The sequence below is a fragment of the Heloderma suspectum genome, chromosome 1, assembly GCF_057233095.1.
Source record: "Heloderma suspectum isolate Gila_16-S chromosome 1, 16-S_ref, whole genome shotgun sequence".
NCBI classification, from domain to species: Eukaryota; Metazoa; Chordata; class Lepidosauria; order Squamata; family Helodermatidae; genus Heloderma; species Heloderma suspectum.
This window is the reverse complement of record NC_139458.1, coordinates 82,696,607-82,719,358: the sequence shown is the minus strand read 5'-3', so window position 1 is coordinate 82,719,358 and position 22,752 is coordinate 82,696,607. Positions and strand designations below refer to the sequence as shown.

The 22,752-nt window shown below is 45.5% G+C and overlaps 1 protein-coding gene across 10 annotated transcripts in view; it reads left to right on the top strand.

The window, feature by feature from the left end:
- Positions 1 to 11,626, top strand: part of DGKZ (diacylglycerol kinase zeta) — a 116,598-nt gene extending 104,972 nt beyond the window's left edge. For 9 of the 10 annotated variants that reach the window (XR_014790240.1, XR_014790237.1, XM_084850388.1 and 6 more), the window contains 4 exons: positions 255 to 375; positions 1,385 to 1,421; positions 3,765 to 3,864; positions 8,438 to 11,626. Coding sequence is in view for 7 of the 10 variants with exons in the window: in XM_084850388.1 (XP_084706514.1) it covers positions 255 to 375; positions 1,385 to 1,421; positions 3,765 to 3,864; positions 8,438 to 8,554 (375 nt within the window). In the remaining 3 variants the exon portion in view is untranslated. The remainder of the gene's footprint in view (positions 1 to 254; positions 376 to 1,384; positions 1,422 to 3,764; positions 3,865 to 8,437) is intronic. The other variant, XR_014790238.1, reaches the window with a different exon arrangement.
- Positions 11,627 to 22,752: the final 11,126 nt, after the last annotated feature.

Genomic DNA, 22,752 nt, shown 5'->3' with positions numbered 1-22,752 from the left:
CTTTTTTAACTGCTCCTGCCAGTTACAGTGTTCTAAGTGGCTGTCAGCTGCTAACTCCCAATCCTCTCTGGATTGTTATTGCTTGGGTGGTTGTTTTCTTCCTCCTCCTCCTCCTCCTCCTCCTCCTCCTCTTCTTCTTCTTCTTCTTCTTCTTCTTCTTCTTCTTCACTTTTTTCTGTAAATTACCCTGATTAAGATCTGCCTCAAGAAAATCTATATTATAGCTCATCTCAAGCTGTCCTATCTTGCTGTAGTTCGAAGAACTCCACCAGGCTGGAAAGGACTTGATGATGCGCGATCTCACAGGCCAAACTGTCCTGCATCACGCAGTCAAATCAGGGAACAAGGAGATTGTCAAATACATAATTGAAAATGGTAAGCCAGGCCAGAAAAGGTGCCGAGTTCTTTGCTGTCATGTTGTGTTGATGGAGTGGCTGTGAGCGTTTCAATTAAATACGGGTCCAGTAAGCAAAGGTGTTGGATTTTACATAGGCTCACGTCTTGGATTCTAAGCGTGCTGAGCTTGCTGCATTGCCTTGAACAAAGTCAAAGTTACTTTGAGCCTCAGCTGTTCATTTGTAGAATTGGATTGATTATGCTCTACCTCATTGTCACCTGATAAATAGGAACACTGGGCTGCACCAGAAATGCCATACTTCAGATTTGACCCCACTTTTGTGTGTACAAAAGAAGACCTAACTAGCTGGGAGTGGGGACTAGAAAATGGGTGAGTCCTTCTTTTCTTCTGAAATGGGCTGGCACTCAGAAGACCTTCAACAGTCACTCATAGAAGACAGGAAGGAGAAGTACTGTCTATATTTGCACACGCGCACTCACTCACATGGTCTCCCCTACACATTGGTTACACTGACTCATTTCACACGTAATGGTAGGAAATCAAGGGTTAATCTCCCATGTGCATCAGTCCTTCTGCCTGCCTTCCACCAGCAGCCCCTGTCCTAAAGCATGTGTAGCCTGGGTTCCTACACTAGGTCAGCTCACTCACTTCCTCCTTCCCAAGACATTTTTAATTAAAAAATAAAAAGCCCTCTCCCATGTCTGAAACCACAAAGTTGGCACCCAGGGGTTGTAGCAGAGTGAGTACAAAAAATACTGTAAATCACATTAGGAGTGCATAATGTATAGCTTTAAAAAAAAAGATTTAAACATTTGTTCATGTAGGAAGACAGCCATAAGGTTGATTTCACAGAAGTGTTGTGATATCTGTGAAGAATATCCAGCCCCCAAACCTCCATAGGGAGTATACAGGAGGTGGAGGAGAAGACACTGTGTAGTGGAATCTGTAGTGGAATACATAAGAAGTGTCATGGGCCCCACGTCATGAAGGCTGGCCTCAATGCTTTGTTTTTCTCTCTGACCGCAGCTCCTGCAGAGATTCTGGATATGGCAGAAGAAGAGAAGTAAGTTCCAATCTGGTTTGTAGAATGTATTACTAGCATAAGTGCCTGTTCCAGAAGGCCAGCTCTTTTTCTTCATTCCTATCCCCTGCTTACAGCCCAACACCCTCCTTTGGCAGGACAGGCAGTCATCTTAGTGGAACGGTTGCTCCATTTGAAGTGGAATTTGCAGGGGTGGGGTGTCATCCTCATGAGTAGATCTGCTGGCAAGGGAAGGTGAATGGCCTGTTTTCCTGCCAGCAGTTACACTCCCAAGGAAGGTGGGCATCCTGCAATTCATCACAGCATGATACAGAGGCACTGAGAAAAGGAAAGAACCTTCTCCTGGCACAGATGCTCCTGTCTGTCTCTCTCACCTCAGCTCTGAAGTTGCTGCTTCTCTTTCAGTGACTGTCAGACTCCTGGTCCACCCAAGTCCAGGGAAGACCTCTTTAGAGGAGGAGGGAGGGGGGATTCTTCCACAAACCCTAGTCCTACAGAAGGCATGGGGCAGTCCTGTTGCAGTGATGCCTCACCTGAGATCCCAAGAAACCCCTCTGACTCCATCCCAAGCCCTGCCAGGGTTCCCGACTCTCCTTCCTCACTCATGGTTCACCAGAGCGCCACCAGTGATGGACCAGAGGAAAGGCACAGAATTGTTGCCAGGTTCTGGCTGCCAGAAGACCCTTTTGCCCAGGGTTTACTCAGGAGGAAGGGTCAACTCAGGAACCAGAATCTACTCAGGAGGAGGAAGACCCAACTGCAAGGGCTGAATCAGGAACAGCCTGTATATAAGCCAGCGGGGGCCGGTGGCTCCAGTGTCAGTGGGATAGTGGATCTGCTCTGGGTTCCAGTCAGAAACAGTACAAAGCAGCTTGGATAGTTCCTTTAGAGTTCTGACTGAAACCTAGAGTGGATTCACCCTCCACTGACATTGGAGCCACCAGCCTCTACTGATATAAGCTCTCAGTCTTCTCCCAGACATGTGCTATGTTATCAGCTCTCATTGACCTCCTTGCTCCAGCTGCCTTGCTCCATACAACCAAGAGTCTTGTGGCACCTTAAACACTAACGATTTTATTTGGGCATGAGCTTTTGTGGAATGTTTGCAGTGTTAACTTCAAATTGGCAGATTTATATACACATGCAGGGGGAATGGGATGTAAAGTATGTTGTCAGAGGGAATTAAAATGCAAAAACTACAGATAGTGATTAATTGTACGTCAGCAAACCTGCCTTAAGGTGGACTTAAGACGGCCATTCTTGAACAAAGGAATTTCAGAGTCAGATATCAATGTGTAATTGCTGAAGCACAATTCATCAAGAGATTCAACTTTATTTCCTATAGTTTGATTAAGGTTGTGTGTTTTTTAATCACATTGCTCCTTGCAATGATGTCTGTGTTATCACCCAACAAGGTTTTATGAAAGGCAACTGTTAAGATAATCATCACTGCCTGTACCTTTTGCATTTCAATTCCCTTTGACAACACAGTTTACATCTCCCCCACCCCACCCCTGCATGTGTATATAAATCTACCAATTTGAAGTTAACACTTCACACATCTGATGAAGCCAACAGTGTCCATAAAAGCTTATGCCAGAATAAATTTGTTAGTCTCTAAGGTGCCACAAGACTCTTTGTTGTTTCTGCTGCAATATGCTAACACAGGGGTGCAGAACCTCTTTCAGCCCGAGGGCCAATTTCCATTTCAGAGAAGACCTTAGGAGCTGTATTCCAGTGGTGGGCAGTGCCAAAGGCAAAGGGAGTGGGGCCAAAATACCAGCCTGTTGTAGCGTAAAGCTCTTCGTGCCAGTAACTAAGCCTTAGGGGCGGCATTTCAACCTTTTAGAATGGAGAAAAGACTGCACAAAACCTGGGAAGCCACCAAGCAATCCATGGTTGGGGGGAAGAAGGTGAGGCTGAGGGAAGAAGGCATAGCCATCCAGGAACCTTGGTGGGCTGGATTTGGCCCCCAGGCCTGAGGTTGTGCACCCCTGGGCTAACACCACGACCCCTCTGGAAATTGTTCAATGCAGTGAGCTCAAGACACTGAGCTCCCAAGCAGCAGAGAGGAAATGGCTGGGCATGGAAAACCAGGGGAGAGGCTTCCCAGTCTGTCCTCTTCAGTCTTCTTTCCAAGCTGATGTAAGGGCAGACCCTGCCACCATTCCCAACTATCTGGGAATATCTGCACCCTGCCACCATTCCCAACTCCATCTTACTAAGCTCATGAATGTACAATGGCCCATGCACGCACTGGGTCCATCCGAGCCCTCTGCTAGACCTTTGTAAACTATGTGACCTTTGGAGCGGGCAGGAAAGGGTATGTGTTGTTGACCTTGGTCTTCCATTTTAATCTTCCAGTGGCGAGACCAGTTTGCACCAGGCTGCAGCCCTTCGCCAGCGCACCATCTGCCATTACATTGTGGAGGCTGGAGCTTCACTGATGAAAACGGATCTGCAGGTAAGAGCTTGCTCTGAGAGAAGGGAATATTGGGAATGGTACAGCAAAATCTTAGGGGCCAGTTCCTGTGCTCAGCAGGTAGAATGTTCCCTAGATTTGTATAGCTTTGGGCAATCCCCTGCAACAATTAGTACAAATCCTTATACATAGAACAATAGAGTATCTGGGAGAAGAGTTGAGCCTAGTTGTCTCCCTGATATGCTAGTTTTCTGTGTATGGGGAGATTGTTTTTTTCTGGCTGGGAAAACATAGACATGCAACATGCACACTGCCACCATCATTTGCAACCTGAATTACTGCAGTCATTTTAGTCTTGGGGGTGGGGGAGGGAGGGAAGCGTTCACTGCTCAATTCTGCTGAATGTATAAGTTAGGGGAGTTGCACCTCTTTCAGAGAAACTCTTGGGGGCTGCAATCCAGGGGTGGTGGAGCCAAAGGCGAAAGAGGCCCAAATACCAAAAATACTAGGGTATTGTAGCTTGAAGCACTTACTGCCAGTAACTAAGCCTTAGGAGACGCATTTCAACCTTTTAGAATAAAGGAAAAATTACACAAAGGCTGGGAAGCCACCAAATGATTGATGGTTGTGGGAAAGAGGATGTGGTCAAGTGGGGAACCCTGGAGAGCCAGTTTGGGACCACAGCTGGGCTGGATTTGGCCCTGAGGCTGAGATTCTGCACTTCTGGTATAAACTGACCTTGAAAAGATACTGGTCAGGAAGAGCATGGCTAGGGTACTTACTTCTGAGCTGAGGAAGAAAAGGCTCACAATGTATATGTAAAGATCTGGGCGTGGGCTGCAGCATTTAACCCAGCGGTTTTGCACAGACTTAAGTTTGTCTCTTATGCTGCCAGTGTTGTTGTTTTTTCTAAATGAGGGGCCAGAATGTCTCATTTTCCTCTTCCCACTCTCTGAGGTCACTGCAAGGACAGTCTTGCTGTAGACTTCCCCTCTCCCAGCTGCAGACTATCAGGCCTCCTGAATGGGGAGATACTCCACCATGGGAGGAAGGGCATTAAAATGTGCAGACCGAAAGCAATAAGGATGGCTTCTGTCACCTTATGTGAATGGTGTGTCCTTTAATGTCAGAGAGTAATAGCATCTTGGAATACAGTAGTCGAGACGCAATTATGTCATGGTGCCAGAAGAGAGTTGGAGAACGAATTGAAGTTATCCTTTGGTACCCAGGCTCCCAGGGGCTGGCCAGAAACAGAGTAGAAGCAAACATGTACTCTCTGTACAGTGGAGATGTGAATAGTCCTGCCTTGCTGCCCGCTGGTTGTTGTGACCTGAAGCTCAACAGTCAGTTTGGCCAATCGGAATGCAACATGTCATGTTGCCAAAGGCTCTTGGGGCCTGTGAGTTCACCTGACCAAAGTCGATGCTAATGGAGCTATAAAAGCACTGAAGCATTTCAGACAAGCAATAAAATCCTTTGCCAACCGCATGAAGATGTTTTATAGCCAATTCTTGGCAGCTCCCTTGCTCCCCTTTTTGCCAATGCCTTGGGCATAGTGATGTGACTGAAGCAAAAGTGAATTTAGCTGGAAATGGAATGAGAGCCTGTGGAAATGGGAAAGGGCCCAGGTGAGAGAGGAAGGTGGGGTTATGAGTCTGGGCAGCATCACAAAGCCTGTAGGCACTTGCACAGTACAAAGCGTTCCTTTCTTTGCCCATAGTTGTGTGTCCTTGCAAAGCTAGTACCAAAGGGAAATCAGTTTGCTGTATGAAAGGGGCTCCAGCCCCTCCAGGTCAGCAAGATTTGTGTTTCTGAGATAGGGTACATATCTCAGTTTGTGATTTTTTTGATATAACCTCTCGCCTTTGCAACAAGACTAGTTTGTTGCACTTTATGGCCTACCTGCCAATCTGGCCAAAAACAGGGAGGCACCAAGTAGCCAAAAAACAGAAGTGACACAGCATAACAAATTGCCATGCTGTAATTAACTGCATCCATTCCCAAATGTGCTACAAACATTCAACACAAAAAATATATAATTTTATACACATACATCTAAAATGCACAGCACAGAAAATACCATGGACTAATTAACTTGATACATTCACAACTGTGTGCTTTGAAAGTTTGTAATGCACTTGTGAATGGATGCAGTTAATTAGGCCATGGTATTTTTTGTGCTGTATATTTTGGATGTATATGTATAAATTATAATACGTAGTTCTATATTCCAAATAGCCCCTGACGAAGGAGTTCATCTCTGAAAGATTGGGTGGGCTGGCACAAAATAAACAGGCACTTTTGTGATTTTGTGCTCATGTTTTTATGGCGAGTTGCCAATGCACCATAAAGTTCAACATGTGTACCTGTTTTAATATGGCATCAGCTGGGTGCTCATGCCGTAACATGGTTTGACTTTGCTTGTGAAGCCAGACTAAACTATGTTGTGGGACACGTATGCGCCCTCTTTCTTAACAAATAGTAGGATGGCTTAGTAGCATGACTGAAACATGATTTGTCCCTGCTGCCCAAACCAGATAATAAAGTGGCTGGAGCACATCAGATTGCAGTGGCTGGCAAGAAGGGGGTGCCTGGGAGCTCCGATTCCAGGCTTAAATTCTTCATGTTCAAGGGGAGAAATTCTCTCTTGCCTGTTACCCCTGTTGCAAGAGAATAGAAGCTATGTCATTTAGCAAAACCCTCCTCGTTGAAGATGCTGACAACGAGATCCTGTGCAATACTGGATCTGTGTGTGTGCCTCTTTTGTATGTGAACCTGTGGTTCTACTTTGTGGGTTGGTTCATGCATGCCCTTTGCTTCTGCCTTTGTCTCTCCATCGTTTGCGAGGAGTGGGGCAGTGGAATGTCTGCTTGTCTCTGCAGCTGGATGTGTGTGACAGAGGCCCTGCATGTCTGAAACCATTGTGTGTGCCAGTGAAATATAGCTGGCGATTGCCTTTGGGACTCAGGATCTCTTCTGTCCTTGCCATGATGGCCTTCTCCCTGCTGGGATGTGAGGGCCAGTGTGGGAGGCCTGTCCTCTCCTGCTTTCAATGAAGGCGGCAGAGAGCCAGGTTTCCTTGGTCTTTCCCAGCAGTGAGTTTGTTCAGCGCCAGTGGAGTGTGGGGGTAGTTAATGAGGGGGAGGTTTGTGGAATGGGGGAGGAGGAGGAGGGGGAAACATGGCTGAAAGCTGTTAACAGATTTGCTTTTTATGGAGTGCAGGAGTTCATTAGTGGACGCAGTCCAGATGGCTGCAATAAGTTCGTGAAATGTGAGCCTCCGCAGGGATCCAGGAGTGCTAGCGAGGCTGTGGGGGTGGGAGGTGAAGGGGTGGTATTTCAGGGCATTCCCCAGGCACACACCTCACCCCCCACCACACACACACACATACACACACACACACACACACACACACTCCTTTTGCTTATATTATACTGGCTTCTGCAGACCAAGAAAATAAGCTGCTATAGCAAGATTTCAGGGTACAACTATGCAAACCTCTCACCTTTTCCCATTTATGCAGACTCAAGTGGGGATGCACAAACACAGGCCTTTACTTTCCCAATGAGTAGTAAGCTGGGCTGGGGGAGGAGGGGTGGTGTGCAAACGGGTCCTTGAGGAACTATCTAGCTGTCAACTGCTAATCTCCTGCCAGTCCCTAAACATCCCTTCCCAGGATGTTCCTTGGGTTTCCAGTCTTGCCCCTCCTCTCCCGCAGACATTTCTAAAGAGCCTCCCTCGGCTCACAGCTGCATCTGCACATGGATATTCCATGGTAAGCCATTTCTCTCTCCAATAGGGTCTTCCCAGAGCCCTCTCTTGCTTCTGTGTCTAAGTAGTGAGAAGTCCATTCCTGCTGGATTCCACCACCCCACCCCACCCATAGAAAAGTATGCATACAATTGCCAGTTTTTTAAGCAGATGTAGAATCTGTGCATTATGTTCATCACCTCATCTGGATATGGGACACAGTGTCCTTGTGAGATTTGAAAAATTTCAAAGCTTGTTAGTTTTTTGGGTTTCTAGACTCTCTCATTACCTATACATTTTCAAGCATTCTTTGGCAATGTTGACATGAGGACTGCAGAAATAAGTGGAGTTGTTAAAAGGGGGCTTCAAGAAGGGAAAGGATGAGATTTCTGCACTTGGCTATCACTCACTCTTGCCCCCCCCCCCCCCCCCAGTCTCTTGTCCCACTGTTCTTGCACATTTCTCAAAGCCTGGTATGTTCATGAGAGAAAGTGGGACTGAATGAAGACCCACACATGGAGTAGCCAAATAACCAGGTGTCTCTGCCTTGGGAAATTATATGGATCCTGAAAGTAAAAGCAAAGTCTCCCAATTCTTGGACACCTTTATAAACTATGGGCACCTAATTAAAAAAGGGGCCTGGCATCACGAATGTATAGTATTTTTTAAAATTACCTTTCAAGCTCACCCTGAAATCTTGTGATGGAAAATATGCAGTTAAAAAAACACATCTAATGGATCACAGTACAGCACTGATGGCGCACCGCTTCCTCTGAGAAGGAAAAGAAGATGAAGGCCCCTTTGCAGCCAATAATGTTTCTGCTCTTACATCTCCTGTTGATATTTTTGTTTCCCCCCATGCAGGGCGACACACCCAAGCACAGAGCTGAGAAGGCAAATGACCCTGACCTGGCTGCCTACCTCGAAAATCGACAGCACTACCAGATGATCCAACGGGAGGATCAAGAGACAGCGGTGTAGCGCTCATTGTGCCTTATCCCTGCCTAGGGAGCAGGGAGCTGAAGAGCAGCATGGCACAGGAGCCTGGCCAGCCTTTCGTTGAATATCCAGCATGGAGAGGATCCAGAGTTTTGTTTGGGCTTGGCCCTGGCACTGTTATTTATTAGTGTAGTGGGTGTTGAGCAGTGCTGACTCCATGTCCCCCCACCATCACCACATTCCATGGATGGGACTCCGTGCCTATTGTTCCCTTCCTGTCAGCCTCCAGGTCCTACTGAGGGCCACTGCCGCTCCCTCAAAGCATTGGGAAGGAGTTACTCTTTTCCAGCCACTGCTGGAGCCCCCACTTGGGGCATAACGTTTCCAAGGGGCAGCGCCTGCAGCCCGGTCAGGTCTCTTGTTGCTCAGTTCCACCTACCCCCCCCCCCATTCCCAGCAGTGGGTGCTGCCTTTCTCAGTAGTTTCACCAGTTGTAGTACCCATGGTCTTGGGAATACTCTGTTACTGGAAAATTGCTGGCACAATTCTTGAAACACAGCAGAACACAGGGGTGGGAATGCTGGTGGTGTGCTAGAGCCCTGCATCTGCTATCGACACATCACAGTGTTCAGCTGCTTGTGTGGACCTTGGGTGACGTTCACACGGGCAAAGAGTCTGAGTAGCCAAAGCAAGCCATAGGCCAGTCTGGCATCCTCCCAAGCACAGTATATCCTCCCCTCTTCGCCCTGCTTCTTCCCGCTTGCCCTGTTAACACCATACTGTGTGTCCCATACTGTAAGGGGTGCTGATGTAACAGGAAGCAAGTACCTGGTACATCCAGGGAACACCATGACAACCCCCCCCCCTTCACCTTAGAGCAAGCTGCTCCAAGCTGATTTTTGAGCTTGTTGCACTAGACATTTTGAGCAATGTGCCTCCTTCCCATCTTCCCTACCTTCCCCGTTTCCCCCTGTCCATTCTCAGATACTGTCTTTCCTCTCCCTTTTGCACTCACTAACTTAGAGAACAGCAGCCTATTGTGAGTGTGTACGAAATGTGTTTAGGCAGCAGGGTGTTTGCTGAGAGGACAGGGGCTCAAATCTTATCCTGAGTAGGCCATCAGCTCTTGTCACAGTTCGGAACTAAGGGCTCTTGATAAGGGGCTTCCTTTTTGTTTTAGGGTGATATAATCATATACTGAGATAAAGGGAACTGAATCCATCAAACAGTGTTGGTGGTACACTGTATCCATATATCGAGGGACCACTGCTAGCAGTGAGGGGTGGAAAAGTTCCTGCATAGCCTCCTAATTCCTTGTCTGAAAAATGGCCTTTGCAGTTTATTCCTAGGCATACACATGCACACACACAGCCTCCCACAGTGTCCCGTTGTCCAGTTTTACCCTGAATTATTGTAACCTAGTATGCATCCCCTTCATAGTATGCAGGTGCCCTGAGCACTATTGGGAGCAGATCCTGCTTTTCTTCCTAAGCTCTTTGTTTAACCAGGTTTCTCAGTTCTAGTTCTGGTTTTGCTAGAATAAAACAAAACAAACATCAAAATACACAAAAAAAAACTTAACGTTGAAGGAACTCCTTCCTTGACATGATCAGGCACAGGTAGTGAGAGTCTTGTTTTCAACAGGAAGGCCTGTGTTTTCTCCAAGTATTCTGGTTCGGTTGCATTTAACCAGCTTACATATCTCTAGCTGCTATAAAGCTACTTTCAGATCTCCTCAAAACATATTGAGCAGGTAGCCAGCTGGCCTGGTGCTGGCTCTATATGGAATGGGAGCAATAACTATGGAGAGGCCCAGCTGACTTGCAGATGCAGGAGGGATTACAGTTCTGTAAACAGGCAATGCTACCAGAAGGCTAGGGGAATGAGAACTCTGCTTAGCCTTGGGAAGAGTGAGCTAGCAGTGGATGGAAAAGGTTTTGATGAGTTTAGTTTGGGGCAAGAACACTTAAACCTCAAGGGGGCTGCAAGCTTTTTCCTGAAACAATTGGAATAACAGTTCTATGGGATGATGACAACATTGGACCGCAAAGGAGCACTGAGTATTAGGGGGCTGTAAAATATGTAAAAAACTCACTCAACATTTTTACATTGGTGCATCTTAGAGGGCATGGCAGTTATGGACAAGCTGGTGGCAAGGGGAGCCTGCACACGTTTGTTTACTGTAGATGCAAGGGTTGAATTTGGAGGGAGGAATTGCAAAGACTTGTCAGGATTTTCCACATTTTGGAAGGCTTAGCAAGATTAGGGTCAGGAACTTGCTACATTTCATCCAGTTCTCATTCTTCATTAGGGAAGGCCACACATAAGCATTCTTGCGCAGCGCCATGGACACAGTTCCTGGGTGAGATGTGGGCAGTCCTAAACCAGATGTTCATTCAGATTTCATCTCTGTGACATACTGTCTTTCCCTGCTTTCCCCTCTACAGGTGTGGTGGTAAAATAATCGAGGCCATTTAGGCAATTTAAGTTTGGTGTAAGCTCAGAGCTGTGTTGTAGGTTGGATTAGCCAGATCCTTTGGCCATGCACAGCTGCCAAACCAATAAAGGAGACTTCCCTTCCTAGATGATGGATACTGTGTGGCTCAGGTGGACAAGAATGTCCTGACATTGACGATCACACAGGACCCCACCACTGAGCTGTGGCAGGGCTCATGTTTTGGTCTTAAATTGTAAAAATTGCTCTCCTATAGCTGGATGTACAGGCCAGCCCCTGGAAGTGTTTATACCCCACAAGCCTGCTGTCATTTCTTCTCCCCTTTTATATGTCTTCTTAAACTTTGTACAGGTAGTTCAAAGCACACTGTTTCCCCATCTCCTTTGTATGTGTGTTTGTGCATGCGTGTGTGTCCTAAGCTGAGTTGCTGTGCAATTCAAACCTTGGCTTGTTTTACTCCAAGGGGGAGGAGTGTGTTTGAGGGTGGATTTTTTTCCCCTGTGCAATACCTACTTCCTGTCTCCTAGATTCAGACTATTAGGACATGTTTGACTGACTGTATTTTTTGTAACTGTGTTGGAAGCTTGTGCTTCTGTTGACTTTCCTCTTTGACAGTTTAAATGTTTTGTTGGATTTTGCCATTAAAATATAAGTATGGACATTTTACTTCCCCTCCTTCTCTCTTTCTACCTATGATGCTGGTGTTTAAAATAGAAAAGATCTTCTGTGCTTGAAGAAAATCCAGTGGCTCATCAGTTTTTGTGGACATACTTGAAAATACCAATTGTTTAGAGTGGCTTTTAAAGCTGGGGGGAAGCACTGATCAAATCGCCCCCCTTCTGTTTATTTCCTTGCATCTCCTCTGTGCCACTGTTAATCCCCAATCTCATCCTTGCAGGCACTGTCAGCAACGGGTGTGGGGCTCCTAGCAATTTCTTATTTTTTTGCAACATATTTGAACATATTATTAAGCTAGCGAACAGACCTGGCTTCACATGGGTAGGAATAGCTTTTACATTGATACACTGAAGCCTTCAAGCAAACTTACACAGCTGCCAGAGTTGGACGCATTGTGCCCGACCCTTCCGAGTGAAGCCACGCCCACTGACACCCCTACGCACAGCCCCTGCCATGGTGCACCTCTATAGCCCCTTGCGGGAGGAGTCAGTCCATGAGGGGGGCTGCCCCACAGTGGGGTGTGTGTGTGTGTGTGTGTGTGTGTGTGAGACATATAACTGTGTCCCTTAACCCAGGGGTCCCCAACCCCCGGACCAGTCCCAGTCCGTGGCCTGTTAGGAACCGGGCCGTACAGCAGGAGGTGAGTGTAGGGGTGTGCGAAACCCCCTTACCTTGGGTCCACGGGGGGGGAGGCAATCCATCCCTCCCCCCTGGAATCCTCGCTGGCAGTTCCACGGCGAGTCCGCAGAGCTGCCAGCCAGCTCCGGCTGCTGGCAGACGTCCGGCCGCTATGTAAATCTTTACGTAGGCTATTACTGCAAAGTAATAAATGTAATGCGCTTGAATCATCCCGAAACCATCCCCCTGGCTGTGGAAAAATTGTCTTCCACAAAACCGGTCCCTGGTGCCAAAAAGGTTGGGGACCGCTGCCTTAACCTGCTAAACTGTTGTGGCATCAAACTGGAGTGCAAAGCTATGTACTAGTTAGTGAAGTCTGCCCTTAGTGCCTGAAAATCTAACTGCAGGCTTCAACCACATGGGCACAATTGAAATTAATGAGGTTTAAAAATAAAATAACCCTGAAGTGCACATTCCTAGGGTCCCCTTAGTATACATGCCACATTTCGGGTGTCTAGTTTTCACGGTCTTCAAGCTATGGCAATGGTGGACTGACAGATGGAGACACATCTTTTATGATTATAGATAATCATATAGTTAAAATCTCGCTGAGGTGCTGAATCATCGTGTCAAGCTGAAATCGATCAAATGGTATAGTGGTGAGAGTGCTGGACTGGGAGCCGGGAGATCCAGCTTCTAGTCCCCACTCAGCCATGAAAGCTCACTGGGTGACTTTGGGCCAGTCACAGACACTCAGCCCAGCCTACCTCACAGGGTTGTTGTTGTGAGGATAAAATGGAGGAGGAGGAGGAGGATTATGTACGCCGCCTTGGGTTCCTTGCAAGAGGAAAAAGGCGGGATATAAATGCAATAAATATAAATCTTTAAACATTTTGTTTGGCCACCATTTTGTTTCAAGATGGCAGACACAATTTTGTACAGTGAAAATCGGCTCACTGCAGTGCTGAATCATGATGTGAAGTTTGGTTGAAATCAATCAAATGGTAGTAAAACTTTAAAATTTTTGACTGGCTGTCATTTTGTTTCAAGATGGCAGATGAAATTTTCACTATACCCAAAACCATCCCAGATGGAGGTAGAACAAATCCTAAACGTCTCCTAACAATCGGATATATGGTTTTCGAGTGCATTGAGGATATAGAAGATTAGGAAGAAAAAGCATAGAGAATGTGACATGAGAATGGCCATGTACACTTTCGTTTTCATTCCAGTACCTCTGCTGGGAAGCAATTGCAGGTAGCCATTGCTGAATATGTAACCAAGGACTGAAATGTATGTATTGGCACTGTATAGGCTCAAGGGGGATTCCTGGAAGAATATCAGTCTTAATATGTTACAGCAAAAACAACTATCTTGTGGTGTCTTTTTGAAGTCTTAAGCTTTATTGGGCATGCGCATCTATGTACTTTGTTAGAGGCAGAGTATTTCTTGTGTGAAATAAAGGCAGACTTCAACACTGAGGAGCAGAACCTCATCTCTCCCTCTTCTTTGGGAACTCTCCAGAGAAAATCCAAAGGAGAACCTGCTATTGGGAACAGACCATCTGCCCTCCATTCTCATTTTAGTGTCATCCTCCTTGGCGTTACTTAGCATCATAGGCAGCTCTATATTTGGGTTGAATTGGGCAGCAACCCCCCCTCCACCTGTCCCCAACCCACCTGTGGCAGAGATATCCCTCAACAAACAGGTACATTTGCTCCAATGTACACATAGAGGTGGTTCTATATTTGGGGCGAATGGGGCAATAACCCCTTTCTGTCATTCATCGACTTCTGGCAGAGAGATCCCCCAGCAAACAGGTACATTTGCTCCGATATGCAGCTGATGAGTGCTGTGCATGATCTACTATCCTCCACCAGCCCCCAGGGCACCATCCACCACTGGTTGGCATAGATGGTACTGACCTGGTACTGATGAAGAAGGGATGTGTGGTAGAGGGAATTCACATCCTTGGATGTGGTCTCTACCCAATTTAAAACTGGTTATGTGACACCAGGCAAACAGTTCCCCCGGGGATTTTTCAAGGATCAAAATCTTGGCTCTTAAACTCCCTTTTTTTTTTAGACTTTCTTCAGACTTGCCAACATCCTTTTCTCATGCCTGTGACAAGGGCATGAATACTACACAACCAATCCCAACAATCTTTACTCAGAAGTAAGTGGTGTTTATTTTAGCAGGACTCCCAAGTAATGTACTTTAGGTTGCAGCTGCAATCTAGCATGAAGCAGAGAAGAGAATTCCCTGCTTAACTGAGGTGATCAGCTTTGTGCCTGAAGTATAGGACAGGGACTCCCTGAAGGCTGCAACATCAATTTTATTCTGGTAGGGGGTAGCAGGCTTCCAAGAGCAAGCCTGCATACATGAATCAGACTTTCCTTTTCATTTGTAATAGGTTTACTCAATAATATAGCTTGGAATTTTTAATCAGTAATGTTTAGTTTGGAGCTCCTCAAAAGAACTCTTTGGCATTCACTCTATCCTGTCCATAAACTGCCTGGTCATATCTCTTAAAAGGATATGTGGTTTGAAAGTTAAGACCGAGGCTTGCTTGTAATTCTGTTCCTAGCTTAGCTTGCTGACTCATTTTTTGTGAATATCTCATTTCCTCTTTTCTGTCAGTTTTCTTCTTTGTAAGAAGATAGAAATTCTGAAATATAAATGAATATTACTTTAAGGCCTCCCCCTTAAAAGCAGTGTCCTAGGATGCATCCATTTCTGCCACAGAAAGGATTACTATTCCATAGCGGCGATGCACATTCAGCAGAATGCCTGAAAACCTGATAGAAAACATGTGTCTTCAGTGATACATGTGTCCAATCCTTATTACATGACATCTAATATAAAACGCAAGTCTAAAGAAGCTTCTGCAAACTATTTTTGGTGAAACACTGATCCTAAGAAAGAATGAGTTGTATCCAATGTTAGTCTAACTTAAGTCCCATTTATTTCAATGGGTCTTCTCTAAGTAGGACTTGCATTGGATACAACCCAATGGGCTGAAGAAGTTGGTGCTTACTCAGAACATGGGTGAAGAACCTGTGGATCGCCAGATGTTGCTAGACTACAGCCCACCTCCCAATCATCCCTGACCATTGGCCATCAGGCCATGCTGAATGGGTCTGATGGGAGTTGGAGTCCAACAACATCTAGAGGACCATAGGTTTCCCACCCTGGAACTAGAGAGAGCCTGAAGATATTCAGATAATGTTACCATTTTAGATGAATCTCCATCCAGCTTTTTCTCTCCTAAGTTCTGAAAATGCATGCATGTCCTAGGATCCTTTTGGTGTTTTCTGCATTCTCAGTCCTTCAGATAGCCTCGAGTGCTTTTTGGCAGAAAGGCAGGATATAAATTTAATCAATAAATGCAGGGTGCAATCCTATCGGGATAGGTGGCCACCTCTGAACTCGGAGGCAACTGCCTATCCAATGCAGGGCAGGAGCAGTGTGGAGGGGATTGTCCCCTCCACACTTCAGTCACCCTGCATTCGTGGCTAGACAGCCGATTTCAGCTGTCTAGCTGTGGGAAATTGGAGTGGGGGGGGTGGATGCCGGATTATGCATAGGAAGTATTGGAAAGGCACTTCCACCCACCCTGCCCTGCTCCGAGGAACACCCCATTTTCGCCACTCCGCACTCCTCTTATGAGCGCAGAGCGCGTGGCTGATCCGTGCTGCCTATGAGGCAGCATGGGAGGGGGTGGAGGTTGGTTCTCAGCCGTGTCTAGCCACTGACTAGTGGTCATAGGATTGTGCCCAAAATCAATGGTCCTATTAAATGAAAAAAGTAACAGTAGGATTGGGGATGTAATTGCACAAACCACTCTTGCCTGCTCTTTTCCAAGTGTCCAGTTATAAGCATTGTAATTTGGGGTGATAAACTTTTAGTCCCTAAGACTCCATATGCACCCTTTGGTTTTACCATGTTTCTTCTTGGTGAGTCCTAAGTTAAAACCACTGTACACTGTAACAGCTGGATTCATGTTTCCCACAACAAACACACCAAGGGTGAAGGGAAGATGTGTGTCTTAAGACCTTCCACTACCTGAACAGGGACTTTGCACTGAGAGTTCCATTCCTTCAAACCACTAGGTAATATACTTTAGCTTCAATTGACTTTTTTACCTAGTGCACCACCAAAAATTAATCTATGACTTTGTTGACATAAAGACTGTCATGTTCCTCTGTAATTCTGTTCTATGCCAACTCAGGAACCTGTGTGTTTTGCCCAAGGCAAAAGGCAGATCTCAGTTATAGCCGGCCTTTATTTTTCTAGAAATGGAGAACAGCCATTGCTTCTCTCTCCCAGAATGCACTGCTAGGTGTAATCTGACACCTACCTACTAATAAGTCAGTCTGCAAATTTCCATTTTGAAACTAGTTCTATAACTGCAGACCTCATGGCCACAACATCTGTCCAAACCTTAGGACTTTACTATTTTTCCTCCTTCCCCCTACTTTTTATATCACCTAGCCCGTTGAAGAAGAGTCCTGGATAACTCAAATGTTTGCACAGTCCTGTGATGTTTTGGTTGCACATAATAAAGTTACTGCGCATCTATGGATTTCAGATTTTTCCCCCCTTCTTCATGGACCAGCACAGCTGTTTTGTTTTTCTAAATACTTAGCATGTGTTGGGTAACCATGCTCCCAGTTCATGCTTAATATGTTCACCATTGGAAGCATGGAGGGGGCCTGCCTGTTGTATAAACTAAGAAGTTGCACTTTGTTTCTCCTCAGCAGAGGTTTCCAAGGAGCCATCAAGATTTCTATTTGCTTTGTGGTCAAATTATTGGCAGTGGTGTGGATTCTATAGTTGTCATAGGACTATAGATTCCACTCTTTAGGGAAAATTATATCACTCTTCAAAAATGTCATTTCACTTCTAAGGCTTTCCACAGCCTCCAGGAGGCTGCGGAATAGTGCCAGGAAGACTCCTGAGGTTCGTAGGGAAGCTGAGGAGAAATGGTTGAGTATGTTTGTGATAGAGGGAGGGGTGGAGGCAACAGACCAAGCCAAGCAAATCACAAGGACCTGCCTAGAAGTATAGCCTGCCAGCAGCTTAATTAACCCAGGAAAAGTTGCCATAAATGCATTACAGCATGCATGAGAGAACTAGTGATCTGACCTATGATTTTCTTCCCGACCAGGATACAAAAAAGCAAGGCAAGGCTCTTTTCACCCAGAAAACACTGTCATGCTTCCACTGAGAGAGTGGCACACTTTTGCAAATCATATTTAAAATGGGGTGTGTGTTCTTGTTCTTTCCCATGATAACTGTTCCCACAAAAACCTATTCAGGTGTTATGAAAGTGATTACATGAAAAGATAGAGCACACTAGTCCCACCCCTTCCATGTGTGTTTCCACCCTGTATTCATGGAGGGTGACTTTCTCAAGAGGAGAGCCTCCTGTATCCATGGAGGTTCTCGGTGCAGTTCAGAACCCTGCTTTTCCAGCATTCTCGATCGCATGGAGGGCCACCATGGATACAGGAGTGTCTCCTCTTCAGGAAGTCCCCTCCACAAGTACAAGGTGACTGAGATATGCAAGGGGGGTGGGGGTGGGGCTAGTGCATTACCTATTTCCATGTGTTTACTTTAACCACTTTGAGAATGCTTGAACAGAACTCATACCTTTACAGGAAATGGGTTCTGGGTTTGTATTCTCCAAGTAAACAAGAGCCTACACCTCCAAAGCCACAGGCCTACAGCTCCATTTTTCCATCAAAGCCAAAAACCACCATGTTCTAAGACACCATCATCCATTCATGAATGAACTTTCACTTATGTAGTGAACCCATAAATATGGCTTTTCCAAGCCCCAGACCATTTCTATTGCTATTTCATCAAGAAGGTGTCGTTTTCTCCTTACCACATTGGATATCTTTAAAGGATATGTTTTTAGCTTCCCTAATTATGCTTGAAGTAAAAAGGTGGGAATTTCTAAAGACAAGTGAAAGGTTAAGTTCCTCAAAGTTGCAGATGGCAGCAGCACTGGAGAAACAAATTTGTTGAGTACTTCAAAGCCCTGCATCATCACATACTTCGTTAAGAAACAATCACTCTCAGCACTGAAGTGTTCTCTGTAAAGATATTTGTCTTCTTCTAGCAAAGGAGATCTTAGACAGATGTAGTCTGTGCATGGTGCAGAAGTCTTTATGAATCCACACCCCCGTATGCCTTAAAATGTTCATCTGGGACCCACTGAATTGACCAGATACTACTGCTGTGCTGAAGTTTTGTGAGGTTTTCACTTCAAGAATTGCCATTTCAAGGGGCATGAAAATGTTCTGAGAAAAAACACCCTACCTTCTACTCCCGTGCATTTTTTCATGCCTGTTTTGCAATAATTGTTCCCTTGTTATGTTGCTGCTGGGGAGGGGGTTCTCCTCTGTTGTTCAGACAACAGTTCCTACTTTGCCACACCCCTTTGGCAGTGTCATTACCTGGTAGTGCTACATGGCAAGACTTTTACAGCGGTCCAGTCCTAGTCATGATACTTTACATCTTTGGGTGTGCTTGGGGATGCATGTCCTCACTCAGAACCACCAATCATTATGCACAGCTAGCTGCCTGTGCCTAGAGCTGGATTGGGGCCAGAGCTGGAGGAGAAGAACCAGTAGTCACAATTCCAGTTCCATATACTATGGCAAATATCTTCACGCATTTCATCCTGATATGCTTGGTTTTCTTAATCAAGGGAATGCTCCCCTACTCTTAGGCTACACTGATAACAAAGATTGAGCTGATGCCACATTTTACAAATAATTGTTATATGGAAGCAGGCCCTGTTATCACAGATCAGATAGCGGGACCTCCTCTCCAAGTCCCTGGTAGCCTCTAAGCCAGGGGGTGGGGCATGGGGAGGAAGGTCCTGCAGAGGGAGCCCAAACCTCCCTGGACTTCTCTCACACCATCTGTAGATTTTTTTCCCCCTCTTGGCAATGGGCTTGTGACCCAGGCCTGAAGTCCCACTGAAGTGTATGTGTTCTACCACCACTCACATTCTAGGGCTCTGCAGTTCATCAGCTCTAAACCATTGTTTGCCTGTATGCTTGGAAGCTCAGACCATGGTTTGAGTTCTAAACAAGAGTTAGCACAAAGCATATCTGAATTAAGCCAGCATCTCATACCAGTTTCTGGGTGCTGATTAACAACATGATAAGAAAGTTTGCCAACCCCCCAATATATTGAAGAGCAAACAGAAAAGCCATGCAGAAGCAATGGCTTTTGCCACAACAGAACCCCTAAAATACACCCCCACGCTCACAGGACTGCACAGCTGTGCATTTAAGTACAGTGGCAAAAAAAAAAAAAAAGGGCACTGCAAGTCTGTTAGGGAAGCCCACAGTAAATCGTGAGTGTATCGCAGGCGATGCTAGTTCGAAGCTGCATTGCTGCGCAGCTGCGATGGGGTGGGGGTGAAAGCAGTGTCATGTCGGTGGGGCCAAGGCTTCTGTGTGCTTATGCAGGCATGGCTTGCACATGAAGCTACACATGCACAGCAGACAATCATTGTGCTGAAGTTAGGGAACAGCCAGTAATTAAAAGTAGGGATGGCTTGGCAGGAAATGCCTAATGTCATAAACGCCTTGACAGCTTAAGCCTGCTTTGCACCCTCTTTCAGAAGGGCTGGTGGAAAAATGGTCTCATCCCTCACCACAAACCAATTCCTTAGGTACGACATGAGCTTCCACAGTCTACTGGCAGCTCAGCAGGAGAGCCAGCCTAAGCATTCCCCTATGAGCTGGAGAAAAGCAAATGGGTAATTTCCCAGTATATTTTTTTATTGTGGTCAATGGGATACTTGGGGTGAGAGGTAGTGGAGAAAGAGAAATTGTGGGAGAGTGCATTCCTCAAGTGAGACAGTAACACAATACCTCTATTAGAACTCTCCCTCAGCAAAGAAACAAAAGCGGGGAGGAAACACTGCTGGCAGAAACCATGGTTGACGCCCCATCTGTAATATGTTACAATATTAAAAGGACAATATCCAGCAGGGCAGCCATGTTAGCTTGTGGCAGCAAAAACAACAAAGAGTCTTGTGGCACCTTAAAGACTAACAAATTTATTCTGGCATAAGCTTTTGTGGACACTATCCACTTCATCAAATGCATGAAGTGTTAACTTCAAATTGGAAGATTTTTATACACATATGAGTAGGGGGAAGAAGTGTGTTGTAGAGGGAATCGAAATGCAAAAAGTACGACAGTGATGATTTCTTTAACAGCTGCCATTCACAAAATGTTGTTGGGTGATAACACAGACATCAGATGAGCTAATTATTATGCTGCATGATTAAAAGCATGCATGATCTTATTATGCTGCATGATTAGTTAAAGCAATGGTATTCCCCGTAGTAACCTATGGCTGCGAGAGCTGGACCATAAGGAAGGCTGAGCGAAGGAAGATAGATGCTTTTGAACTGTGGTGCTGGAGGAAAATTCTGAGAGTGCCTTGGACTGCAAGAAGATCAAACCAGTCCATACTCCAGGAAATAAAGCCAGACTGCTCACTTGAGGGAATGCTATTAAAGGCAAAACTGAAGTACTTTGGCCACATAACGAGAAGATAGGATACCCTGGAGAAGATGCTGATGCTAGGGAAAGTGGAAGGCAAAAGGAAGAGGGGCCGACCAAGGGCAAGATGGATGGATGATATTCTGGAGGTGATGGACTTGACCTTGGGGGAGCTGGGGGTGGCGACAGCCGACAGGAAGCTCTGGCGTGGGCTGGTCCATGAAGTCACGAAGAGTCGGAAGCGACTGACCGAATAAACAACAACAACAATTATTAAAAAACAAAACACCTTTATCCTTACTCAAATTACAGGAAACAGAGTTGAATCTCTTGATGAATTGTACTTTACCAATTTGGCATCTGCTGATATTTGATATCTGTCTTTGAATCTCCTTTGTTCAGTAACAGTCACCTTAAGGTCATTGACAGGGTGTGTCCTGGGAGGTTGAAACGTTCCTCCACTGGTTTCAGAACAGCATCATTCCTGATGTCAGATTTGGGTTATTTTCCTTCTATCAGTAGTGCGCTACTTCATTCTACATAGGACAAACAGGCCAGTCTCTATGTAAAAGAATAAATGGACACAAATCTGACATCAGGAATAGCAATATTCAGAAACCATCCTGGTTGGACAGTCTGTTCTCCCCAGATTTGGACTACTGGTTCTCTCCCATGAAATATTACAAAGCCTTGTGTCCTGCTTATTAATTAGATCATTTGTGTCAAACTCATCCACAGTTTGATAGCTAGTGATTAAGATATTTTATATCAGGCCACTCAGGGCTTTTTCACAAGATTGCCTTTTACTCTGAGATGTGTCACTTATGAATGTGGTTTGTATTAATGTGGAACAGAAAGGCATTTAAAATTGAACGTGCATTGCCCCCAAGTTAGGTTTTACATTTAACATACACACATGGAAAATGCAGTGATTTAAGCATTGCTTCGGAAAATGGTCTTACAGCTACTTTTTATATCCTCAGAAATTTTCAGCTCATGAGAATAATCTAATGGGGGAACTAGTAGCTCCTGTACCACAGCCTCAACAATTTGCATGACCTCCATGTTCATTTTGGTATACTGAAGAACACTGAAGTTGCTGAATCACCTCAAATTACAATTCTTGTGCATTTGGAGGACTCTTACGAGTGCAAAACATGACCCAGAGCAATGTGAGAAATAGGATGGCACTATGAATCAGTTGCTTCTGGGCTAAAAACGAGGGGTGGCTTAGTAAATCACAAACATGGAGGCACCCTGTTTTGTTTGGAGAATGTTGAATATACTAAGAATGTCTTTTAAGTCTGAAGCATGTTAAGATAAAACATGGGAAGAGGCATTTTAAATCAAACATACATTAATCCAATGGGGCAGGGGTTGGATGCAAGAAATGCAAAGACAATAGTAAGCATCATTTGAGGAAAGGATTTGATAATACCTGTCCTACTGTATCTTTATGGAAATAAAGCACCACCACAAATTAACTGCAGTAGGGGGGTGGATGGCCAATCACAGAAATGTTCAGAGCTCCACCACCCCTCATCGGTTTGTGTGTGTGCATGAATGTGCATATTGTGTGTGTGCTACTCACTCTGGCCTCTCTCTCTCTGGCTCCTCTTTTTTCTCTCTCTCCCCCTCTTAATCCTCTTTTTTCCTTCTCTGGTTTTTTTCCTTCCTTCCTTGTTTCTGGCCCCTCTCTCTCTCTCTGGCTCTTCTTTCCATCCATCCATCCATCCTTCTCTCTCTCTCTCTCTCTCTCTAGCTTTCTGGCTCCTCTCTCTCTGGCTCTTTCTTTTCCTTCCTTCCATCCTCCCTCTCTCTGGCTCCTCTTTCTCCCTCTCTCTCTGGATCCCCCGTCTTTCTTTTTCTTCTTCTTTCCTTCTCAGTCTCTCTCTGACTCTTCTTTCCTTCCTTCCATCTCTCTGGCTCCTCTTTCTCTCTTTGGCTCA